The 12,107-nt window shown below is 29.6% G+C and overlaps 1 protein-coding gene across 2 annotated transcripts in view; it reads left to right on the forward strand.

Moving 5' to 3' along the window:
- Window positions 1–12,107, forward strand: part of LOC118202279 (reelin-like) — a 297,785-nt gene that overhangs the window by 35,740 nt on the left and 249,938 nt on the right. For both annotated transcript variants that reach the window (XM_085812571.1, XM_085812570.1), the window contains 8 exons: window positions 1,036–1,087; window positions 1,661–1,757; window positions 3,965–4,205; window positions 8,477–8,625; window positions 8,720–8,871; window positions 8,968–9,095; window positions 10,180–10,388; window positions 11,694–11,822. In XM_085812571.1, the coding sequence (XP_085668697.1) occupies window positions 1,036–1,087; window positions 1,661–1,757; window positions 3,965–4,205; window positions 8,477–8,625; window positions 8,720–8,871; window positions 8,968–9,095; window positions 10,180–10,388; window positions 11,694–11,822 (1,157 nt within the window). The remainder of the gene's footprint in view (window positions 1–1,035; window positions 1,088–1,660; window positions 1,758–3,964; window positions 4,206–8,476; window positions 8,626–8,719; window positions 8,872–8,967; window positions 9,096–10,179; window positions 10,389–11,693; window positions 11,823–12,107) is intronic.

Raw genomic sequence — 12,107 nt, forward strand, 5'->3', positions numbered from 1 at the left:
ATTGTACGAGAGCTAACCATATTTAAGAAAATAAGATTGCATAATAAGGATTAGTTTTCAAGGGATGCAGTTTAGATTCCAGGAACGGGACGTAGCCAAATTAAAATGAGGAATTGAAAGAACTATTGCTAAATTAAAGTTAGCAATTTTCTTTCATATTTTATACCTTCTACATTCCTCATCTCAAAGAGAAAAGGCTTAGCGATATTGCCAAGTGTAGAGCATTAGCAAATGAAGATAAATTTTGTACACTGTACTCAATTTATTCTTCTTCAATAAGAAAAATGATTTTCTTCAATCCTTTAGGTTTCACTATGCCCTGTCATTTCGTTCATGAATTTCCTTATATCTTAAACATATCATAACATACATATATAACAACAAAAAGCTACAAAGAATAAGAAAGAATTACAAAGAAGTAGAAAGAACTACTAAGAAGTAATTTGGAAAAAAAAATTTAAATATTATATATTAATCTAAACTAAATGTGCAGTTTAATTTTTACGAAGTCTGTAACTCCATTTTCTCTAAAAATATAAGTTTTTATAGCTCTTGAAATGTTCTGTCAAACCGTCATAAAGATTATTCTAAATTTGAAATTCATATTTTTCCAGAAATAATTGAAAAAAAATTCACAGTTCTTGAAAATATAATGTAAATTGTACAATTCTTTTTTTGAAAGTCTTTCATAAAAACTGTTGCATTAAATATAAAACTGAAATATTGCTGTTATATATACAGATATATCTATAACTATATATATATATATATTTATTTCTAAAGAAGTTAAAAAAACTGTAAAATCATCGACCAGAAGGACAACAAGTAAAGGTAAAATTGGTTGACATTTACCTCTATACATGTGAAAGTATTTAACTAATACTAAAAGTACAGTATCAGCTTTATTTGCAGTAGTTCCTTCATTGCATTTTTAAAAAATATTTATATGAACTAAATTTCATAAAGCTTATGTATTCATTAAAGTAATGTAGTAATATCAGAAATATCCTGAATTAAATAGTATCTTTTTTCTAGACTACTGTGCCTTTAAATACAACAACTGCTTCAACACTGCAATTTGCATTAGGTGAGAACTTTTTTAATTTAATTATTTTATTGGTTTTTATCTTACATAAAAGTCTATAATTATGAAAGTTACTTTTCTTAGGTATATTTGGCCATATTTGAAAGCATAAACTTTGAATTTCTGTCCTTAGTGTATTTTTCTTATAACAAAGTTACCATGTGTAACAAGATTGGTTACATAAGCAGGAACTGTTAAAAGTGTCCCCTTCCTGATAAAAAGAGGAGAATGAAAAGTTTACTAAATTAACGTTATTCACCTGAATTATATTATTCATATTTTTCAGATGAATGAATAATCTTTAGAAGAGTTGTCTTATGTTTGTAACTTATGTAATTTGTTTTCTCAATTCCATTGGTTCAAGAAAAATTTTACTGATTATACTTCATTTTCCATAAGCTTACTCAAATTCTCGAAAAATCTGAAAGCAGCCATAAACAAATAGGCCTAATGATTAATTAATTTATATCACAAATGAAGTATTTTCAGTAGGGTGTAAAATGTTTTGTTATTTATTTAAATTAGCTTGAGAAAAAATTATTGCAATATAATTGCAACAAATGATTCTTCCATTAGGGACTGGAAACTGTAATATTGCAGTTGATGAACCTCCTATAAATGTATATTATGGTACAGAAAAGTGCACAAAATGGCATGAGCTGGAACAAATTAGGTAAGAATATTCTATTCTCAATATTTTATTTACTTATTTATTTATTTTTGAGATTTCAAGGATATAGTAAACACTGTTTAACCTAAATTCTACCAAACAAACCTAGTAACAAAAAATATTGTAGAATCAGTAGGTTCCATCACTTGCAGTTTTTGAAATAATATTTTTCTCTGTTTCATTCTTTAGAAGCAAATATATAGTTTGTAATGAAAGCAAGTGATTTAAGAATAATGTTTTCAAAAACAGAGAACTGAAAAATGTCTTTTATCCAGGACATCAAATGCAGTAAAACTTATTAAACACAGAAACAACATTAACAACAGCATTTATTAAAAACAGAAACATTAAAAACAAACAACATTTATTAAAAACAGAATTATGAGGAACTAGTGCCATAACCACTTGGGGCAATTCCCGAATTTGTCACCTTTTGAGTACACACACACAAAAAGAAAAAATACTGCTGAATGTGTGAAGCATTATAATGCAAAATAAAAGCCCACCTATCTAACATTTAACTAGCCCAAAAGTAACGGGAATATTTTTAAATTTTAGAAACTTTTTCTTTTAAATGAAAAATTAAGCAAATGAGCAAGGCCTTCATATATCACATCTTGAATTATGATTCTGAATAAACAAAAAATGTTGCTTGTGTGATTAACTCCAATATAGAATAATCATAAGATGACTTTTGACTCGAACCTGATTAATTCTTAATAAGCCATTTTGTAGCTTTTGTCAAGAAGTATTATTACTATAGAATCATAAACTGATAACTGTTAAAAATTAATTAAAGTTTTTTTTTTTTTTTTTTTTTTTTTTTTTTTTTTTTCATTTTTAACTCTTGCAAATAATGTTACAAATTGGCCATGTGGCCAATACTGAAGCCTGCCAATATGAATGAATATGAATTCTATACAATTGTGTGGCTAAGATCTACCTTTAGGAAATAATAATATTGATCATTATTTTTTGTAACAATCTGCATAGAAATGCTGGTCATTAAATCTCTTAACATCAGAAAAACTGATAATTTTTGGTAGTTTCATGCAAATGTAGACATTTCGTTCTTCGCTTTGTGTATGGCCCCTGAATATAATCTCCAGTTTTGAGATCAAATATGTTGGTAAATTTTTGTTATTATGTAGGATTTACACATTTTGTGTTTGATTTTTTATGAGTACATATTTTTCCTAAATATAAGTATAAGGCTTGAAGAGGTATATAAAAAGTTGGTTTCAATAATTTTTACAAATTGACTTCTCAAAATTTATAAAATGCCAAAGTATAAGCTTCATTCAAGACCTTTTTGTAAATGAAAGTATATGTCTACGACTAATAGTTGCAAAAATAAAAGTTCGGTAAGGATTTTATGGACATGTTGTATATTGTTTGTTATGATGTCCATGAGTTATTTGAAATAAATATTTTGTGAGCTATGGAATGTTGATGTTTCTTATAATAACTGCAGATAAGCTGGAAGAAATGAACAATTTATTATTTATTATGAAGCACAATAAATAGCACACACAGCACAATAGCTGGAAATTACTCAAAGAAAATGCAGATATTAAGTATTCCTTCTTAGTATGCAAAATTAGAGTCGACCCTAACTTAAAATTCAGCTAACTGCTAAATATCACAACTGATTCATGACTGAATTTTCAGGCTTTCTGATCTGTGCTTATGTACTGTTGCGTGGGCTGTGAAACTTTTGGGAGATTTGGTCTTAAGGCTTTGAAAATGTGTTTTTGCAAATATTCCATAAAATTACCAAGTTGACAATTTCCCATTGCCAGATTGGTGGCAAAAATTGCTGCCAGAGAATAAAGAAAATGAATGATAAAATAAAGTAAACCCCAAAATTATCAACCTAAAACATAAATGAATAAAACACTACAAGAATGCAGAAAAACAAAGCATACATTCAGAAAGGATTCAGATATTTACAAATATTCACAACCTTATTATCCAAGATAAATCTACCCCAGTCAATTTGGAACAAATGGGGTGCTATTATAGCTAAAATAATATTTGAATGTAAGAAACTTTGATTTTCTAATTTTTTTTTATTAGTCCTTCATATATATAAGGATTATCTATTCCTGAAGTTGTGTTTAATTCTTTGAAACTGTATAAAGATGAAAAAGATAGACAGATTTTAATAAACATTTGAAGCAATTATTCTACATAATTTTATTTCTTAGGTTACAACCTGCAGTTCAAACAACAATACATATATTATGTTTACCTCCCTCTGCAAAATCAACTGATGTTTGTATTCAGTGGTATCAAGAGTCTGTAAGTGGTGGAGGAACTTTTAAGGGATGTTGGGCAATTGATAACATCATCATAAGCAGTGTCGCAGATCGTCCTAATCTGTTAGAAGAAAATTTTGATCCAACTGATCCTGGGAATTTCCTTTTTTTTCCTGGAGGAGTTATTGAGGTAAAAAACGAATAAAATATAATCAGTTTTAAACTTTACTGAACCAAACATCACTTTATTAGCAGTTTTAATTTTTTTTTAATGAGTGAATAAAAGTAATTTTTTTCATAGTTTTTTTTTGTTTCATATGTATTTATTATCATGCTGCATAATGATTAATTAATTGTAAATGAATTAGCTTTCAGAATGCTAGAAATTTATTTTAGCTCTTGTTAGTTTATTAGAGTTTGATTAAAATGGGAATGGTCTAAAACAGCGGTTCTCAACCTTTTGACTAACGCGTATCATCTAAACAAAAATTGAAAATCTTTAGTACCATCACTACAAAGTACTACTACCACCACCACTCTTGAACAAAGCTCAGATTGCATAAATTTATGAGTGTTAGAGAAAAAACTTGATCAGGATGTTAGTGTTTTAATTTTTGAATTTAATAGTGAAAAATACTTTGCTTCTTTGCGTACCATCTATTTTTCTCTTGCTTACCACCGGTTGAGAACCGCTGGTTTAAAACATTAAAATTTTTATTATGGAAAATTCTGAGCTTATGTAATTAATTGCTGTATTAAATTAAAGTATCTAAAAAAGAATAACACCAGAAAATGGTTCTGATTGTCATATTTTGTTTTTAACATCAAATAGTTAATTTTACATAAGACATATTTTCATTTAAAAAATAATTTTTTACTATTGGTTTAGATGACATCCTAAATCTGGAATGCTGATTCACCTTTCTATGTCATTTTATAATTTTACATTTCTAAAAATGTTTACAAAATGATGTTATTCTCACAATGTATTGAAAAAATAATAAGCTGTTAAAAACAATTTTCGTATAAATCATAATTACTTATTTCTGTTTCTTTCGTATGTCTGCATGAGGCTTCGGCTCCTGCAGAAACCATAGAAAAAAGGGGGGAGTGCCCATATAGCCTTAAAAAGTAATCTTCATTACCATTTAACATGTAGTGATGATGGACGCACTGAATTTGCTTAACGCTTAATACTTATATTTCACATTTCTAAAACATTAAATTTGTTTTTCATCTTTGTAATATTCTACTGCTGTATGAATTGCTTTGAATTGGTTATACAGTCAAAAGTCGTTAATCCGGACTCGTCGGGACTTCGGCGATTCCGGATTATAGATCATCAGTTTAAATCTGGTAAAATGGCATGCAGAAATTATAAAATTAAAAATATGAAACCGTAATTTACGAAATAAAGAACAATTATGATCTAAAGGGTATCAAAATTTACAAAAAAGAGCTTAATATTTATTTGTTTACTTTATTAAACATTTCTTTCAATGTAAGTTGTTTAAGTTGCTTCGTTTTTTATGTGATAATACATTCTCTTTAATTCTATAAACAGACATAATTTCTTGTTCAGTTACAAAGTTTCGCTGTTCAAGTCCTATAATTGCTGTGTCGAGAATACCGACTAATTTGTCAATCGAAATTTTTTCGTTTTCAATAACCTCTGTCACTTTCTTCGCTATCGGAAGCAAATTATAATGACGAGGCATTTGATTTAAATCATATCAAAGAGGGAGTACATCGAGATGAAATACTACATTGAGTAAGCAATTATAAGCCAAATAAAATGAAAACATCTGCCCTTAAGATAAGGATAGTGCTGACAGATCACCTTCCAATTCATTGCACGCGGCCCGGGCGTTAAAGATAAACAAAGTTTAGATAAACAAACGTTAAAGTTTAGATAAACAAACGTTAAAGTTTAGATAAACAAAGGATATGCCTTTATCCAATTTTTGCTGCAATTCCACTTTTTGTTTAATGGACTAAAGATACTTTCGTATATGTAAAGGATATACAAACTTTCGCTTTGTATATCCTTTACATATTAGTAAATATATATCAGAAATTCTATTTGACATAATCAAAAGTTCAAGCTTACTTTTATAAAATTGTTCTAACAGTCTGCAAAAAATAATAATCCGGATCCAATTCGAAGATTAAGGAGCAACGCAATCTGCAACATTAACTGAAATAGATAATTAGATAATTTTAGCTTAGCTTATCCCGTCCGTTATACATTAAACGCACATTCGTAAATGTATTTTGTGCATGCGCACACGCAAATTCGCAGCGGTATTCGCAGTGTCAACGCGATGCATGCGCAGAAAGTTTGTAGCTTTGAGGTCCGGATTATAGATCGTTCCGGATTATGGGTGTCCTAATTAACGACTTTTGACTGTACTAATAAATTTTTATCCACCTTAACACACATGTGATTAGTGATGACTGAATACTAAGGGACGTGCATTTAAAGGCTTCTGTTCAGGTTATTGTAATATGTAAGGCATTATTCCATACTAAATTATAGATGCTCTGTATGAGTTGCAGCAATTAAGTAACGAGACTTCACACCTCCTATCACACAGCAGCATGGTGGAGGTTAGTATTGGAATGCAGTTGATCTTGAACCTTCATGAGTAGCCAATGTTCATTTTGTGTTTCTGCCTGCTTTAATTTGCTTTTGAGCCCTGGTTGTAGAAAATGTTTTTCTGTAGTCCCACCACAATCATGCTGAACTTAAAAATTGAGCAGCACATTAAGCTCAAATTCCTTCTGAAATTAAAAGCATCACCTATAGAATGTTTTCATATGTTAAAGGAGGAATGCTATGTCATGTGTGTGAGTTTTTTAATGGCACAAACAAAGGATTTTTAGAAGGTAAGGAAAAGATTGAAGATCATTGATGTCCCAATCCATCTGTGAGTTCAAGAGCTGAAACTGACATTCAGAAAATCAATGGAACTGTGCAGAAAAACTGACATCTGAGCATTTGGGCAATCGCAGACATGGTGAACATTAACAAAGTGACAGTATGATAAATTTTGTGTGATGAATTAAACATGTCAAGCATTTGTGCAAAAATAGTTCTGAAAAACCTCTTTTAGGAACAAAAAGGCAGTCGGAAGAACATTTGCTCTGATCCCATGGGACGACTCAATGAAGGATCAGACTTGCTCATGCATGCCATCACGTGTGATGAAACATGGATCTTCCAATATCACCCAGAAACAAAGCATCAGTCGATTCACTGAAAGACTCCCACGTCACCAAGAATGACACAGGCATGACTGAGCAAATCAAAACTGAAGGCAATGTTAATTGTTTTTTTTTTTTTTCTTCCAATATTAAGGGTGTTATCATGACTGAATGGGTGACTGACTGCCAAACCATTAATCAGAAATACTACAAAGAAGCCCTAATCAGTTTGAGGGAAAGAGTAGGAAGAAAAGTTCAGATTTGTGGAAGAATGAAGCATGGGTTCTGCATCAGAATAACATGCCAGCCCACAATGCCCTATCTGTGAAACAGATTTTAGCAGAGAAGCACATTTCTGTGCTGAAACATCATATTTGTATTCACCAGATCTGTCTCCCTGTGACTTTTATCTGTTCCTAAAAGGAAAAAGTGCATTGAAGATAACACATTTTTAGTCTGTTGAAGATGTTAATGCAAAAATGGGAGAGTTGTTGAAGAGGGTGACAATGGATGGCCTACAGCTTTGCTTTGAACAATGGAAGACATGTATGTAGGGGTGTATATATAAAGGAGGGGTGTATGTTAAAGGGGATAAAAGTGAGTAGTAACTTTGTTTGCAATAAATCACATTTCTAACACCAGTCTCATTATTTAATTGCCCCACCTTGTGTAATTGTAGTTGATATGCTTCATTGTCTCTTGTAATTTATTTGAAAGGATCACTAACTTTCAAAATTTGCATTTAGTGGTACTGCAGTTGGTCTTATCACATACAACAAAATCACCTGATTCTAAGTACTGTAAAAACTTCCACAATTCTAGCTTTCTTCTTTCAAAAGTAATTTCAATGTTAAAGGACTTCATTATCCACATTTTATGTATCAGCATTTTGGAATTCATATCATTCAATTTCAAAATCACCATCTTGGTTCAATTTTTTTTTTCTGGTGGGGGCAGGATGAGGGATTTAAATCAGTGGGTATGCATGTTTGTAGAAATGAAGAGTAAGTTATTAGTTTCTTTTATATATTTTTATTTATGTTCCTTATTATAGGTTATTTTATTCCTTGATACAGATACAAATTTTGCACAAAATATTAACAGCTTTTATTTTAGTTTAAATTTTTCACATATGAAATTCAGTTTTCTCAATCTACCATACCATAATTTTATTTAATTTAGTTTAAAATTCGCAATGCCTTATCATAATCTGGGTTAGTATGAAAATCATAAATGCTTATTCATAAATTTTAGAGGAAATGCCATTCTGAAGGAGATGCTCTTACGTTCACTGGTCACGGACTTCATCCTCGTTCTCTTATTACAAGGGATTTAGATATGTCAGCAATCATAGCAGCAGATGATATAATTTTTAATGAAATGTTTGATAAACCTGTTACATCGTAAGTATTAGTTTAACTGGCGAACTTAAACACTTAAAATGGTGCCATTTTAGTGCATTTTTTACACAAAGTAATTTATTCTAATTTTATTTAGATGGGTTATAAAAGGAGGTGATGTAAGTCAAAGATGTGAAATCTTGAATTATAAAAATGCGTTACTCATGTCTGCTAAAGGCACTCGAATATTCTGCACACCATTCATAAATTCTCAGAATGCTGGAAATTTAAGATTTCATTTCCTTTTTGGTAAAACTTTTACATATTTTCTTTGAATAACTTTTCCTATTATTAACTTGTTGGAATAGTTTGTTGATTTATAAATTTAAATTTGTTTTCTGATAGCTGGTGTTAATTGTTCTTCAAGTCAATCAAATGCTGAAATAGGACACAATGCACCTGTATTAGTATATGCTGAAACTGCCAGTGGTGAGCAAGTAATGCTAGCTGATGTTATTCATGCATCTGTTATGGTAAGCAGTTTTTATGTATGCAATTTGTGTTTTCATTTGCTGAGCTCTTCTGTAAAATGTTATAAAGAATTTTCAACCATATAATGATACCCAAAAAAATTTTAAGAAAACTACTACTTGTGATATCATGCATTCTTTTAAGTTATCAATTAAGTAATGCCTCAATTGATGAAAGCCTATGTTTTATCTTCAGTGCAAAAAGTCAAAGTAACTTACTTTTAACTTAAGCTAAAAGGAAATATATGAAAGCCAAGAAGAATAAAACTTAGGAATGAATAATGAAACCTCTCTTTTATCTATTAGATTTTTCTATGACACCTACGAAAGAGAATAATAGTTGTATGTAAATACTATGAACCTCTTTGTTTCTTACTACATCTTTCAGTTACAACATCTTCTGGTATTTCGATTTCCAAAGTTTATAAAATTGCTAAAAAGTATCTTCATCTCAAGTTGTAAATTCTCATCGGAAGTCTGGTTCTTTTTGCTAACTTATTAATTTTCAAGGAAAGAAAGAACTGTTCACATGTAAATGTTCTTTCAAACAAAGCGATTATTCTTACTGCAAACAGTCGTAACTGAAGAATATTTATTTTTTGACTGCTAAAAAAATTTAATCAAACTCGTGTCTTCAAATATTTGAATAAGACTTATACCATAATGTAAATAAATTAGATCTGTTTCTAGATTTTATTGAGAGTTCTGTACATTCAATTTTGATAATGTAAAATAAGTAACATAAAATTGGAATTTAATTCTTTAAACTTTTTCTTCAATATCTTGTCATAATAATGGTAATTTATTTGCGGAAATGTATTCGCGGGCTGCGTAAAATTGCTTTGGGGCTGCATGCAGCCCACAGGCACCTAGTTTGAGACCACTGTTCCAAAGAAAATCTATAGAATGATTTCATGTTTTGATTTTAGTCAATTTTGAATATTATTATTCTTGCTCTTTTTCACTGGATTTTAGTTGTGGTTTAAAAGTGTTGATTTTATCTCTGTATTTCTAAATATTTATTGTGTCATTTCTATAAATCTATTTAATATGTAATTTCTATTCAATCAATATGTAATTTCTATAGGAACCAACTCTTGTGTCCATTCCCATTCCCGCTGAAGCTCAAACTCATCGCACTCGATTTTGTTGGAGCCAAGCATCAAATAGTGGAAAAGACAAAGATATGTGGGTTGTTGACAATGTTCTTCTATTGCCTTGGTTGCAGTCAGAAATAACTCATGTGTTATCATTTAAAGTCAATTTTCAGTGTGGTTATAATTTGACAGCAAATGAGTAAGTAACAAACAGTTTTGATGAAAATATGAATTCTAAGATAAAAACATTATGTTCAAGCAGCATAAATAATATACTTTTCAGTATGAATTTAATATATCTTAATTATAAATTACTTAAAATATTAATTGTGAATAATATGTTCAGTGATTCGTGTTAATACTATTCAGATGTTAATTTAAGTCTTGATTGGAGAGTTAATATAATTTTAAAAAATTGACAAATTATTTTCAAGTCTTTTTTAAGTCTCAGAAGTCTTTACTAATGAGTATTGGTAGACTTCTAGGTGTCTGATTGTTGATATGTAATTTTACTACACTGATTTTTTTCTTTTGTAATTAAAATTATGTTTTTAAACATTTTAAAACAATGATTTTAATATAACTTTTCTCTAAAATTTTTGAAAAAAAATATCAAATTTTTTATTAAATATATCAAATTTTATATTATATCTTGATTTTAAAATTTATAAAAATTATTTTTACACAATAAGTGTTTTTACATTAAAAAAAAAATTTATTTCTATTGGCTAGGCAGAAAGTTACAAAGAAGAAAAATCTTATAAACAGAGGTTACAAACAATAAAACTAAAAACAAAAAGACCAAAGGGATTGCCTAAAGAGTGTTGTTGCCTTCCAGTATCTTAACTCTTCTGTATTTTTACAATTATTAATTGTATCAAAATTTGACTTTCTAGAAAAGATTCATAAATTTTTATGTAATCAAATTTAATTAACAAAATACTTTGTTTATGCAACAGAACAAATACAATGCAAACCTTATATGATTATGAATGTCTGTGTGTCAATGTCTTTATTTTATAGAAAAGACACTTTCAAAGAGACTGATCAGTTTTTCTGATATTCATTAAAAGGATGTTAGAGTTTTTGTAAAGTTCAAGATCAAAAGTTACGTAAGAGGACTGGTGCAGTGTATGGTCTTATTGCCAAGAAGTGAAAATGTTCCAAACAAATTCAATTTCATAAGTAGGGAAGAAGATCACGTGCAATTATAATCTGTTACCTTTCCATTTATAATAATTCAAAATTATTTTGTCTTACTTTGTATTACTGATAAAATTTTAAAATTGTTTTTGATGTTGCTGATATTTTAAAGTTAACTTCGATTTGTAATTTGATTTGTAACCGTTTCCCCCTTTTATTTATTATCAAGATTAAAAGGATGAAATTAATAACATATTTGGTGAGACCAATTCAGTTCCATTATCTTAAATTATAATAATAATAGTTCAGTTCTTTTTGTCATCCAAAATTTCATTTTTCAATTCTTTTCAATTTATTTCAGAATAGGAGTTGATTTCAGCACAACATCTGGCCACAAATGGCATCCTTTACATGAAGTATGTCTTCCACCTTTATGCAATGGGAGCCAGTCCTCCTTAAGTTCTCGACTATCTTCTCATGACATGGAAGGGTAAATGAAATCAAATTTTGATACTTTATAGTCATTTTTTTTCCAATGGCAGATTGTGAACAATTACAAATGTAACCTAGTCCATTAATCTATACAAGGCGAGATGTGGTGGTCTCTTTATTATGGAGGCACCTAATAGGTGGGCCACCATTGCTGAAGGGACGGACGGTTACAACCATGCCTTCTCCGGCATTCGAACCCTGGCCCTTTGGTATCGCAGTCAGTTTCCCTGACCACTATATGGATTGGGCAGCTACTTTGCAGACATTATATGTGTAAATTACG

Source organism: Stegodyphus dumicola, chromosome 3 (genome assembly GCF_044657685.1).
Source record: "Stegodyphus dumicola isolate Sdum_Otavi_A_Nest chromosome 3, ASM4465768v1".
NCBI lineage: Eukaryota > Metazoa > Arthropoda > Arachnida > Araneae > Eresidae > Stegodyphus > Stegodyphus dumicola.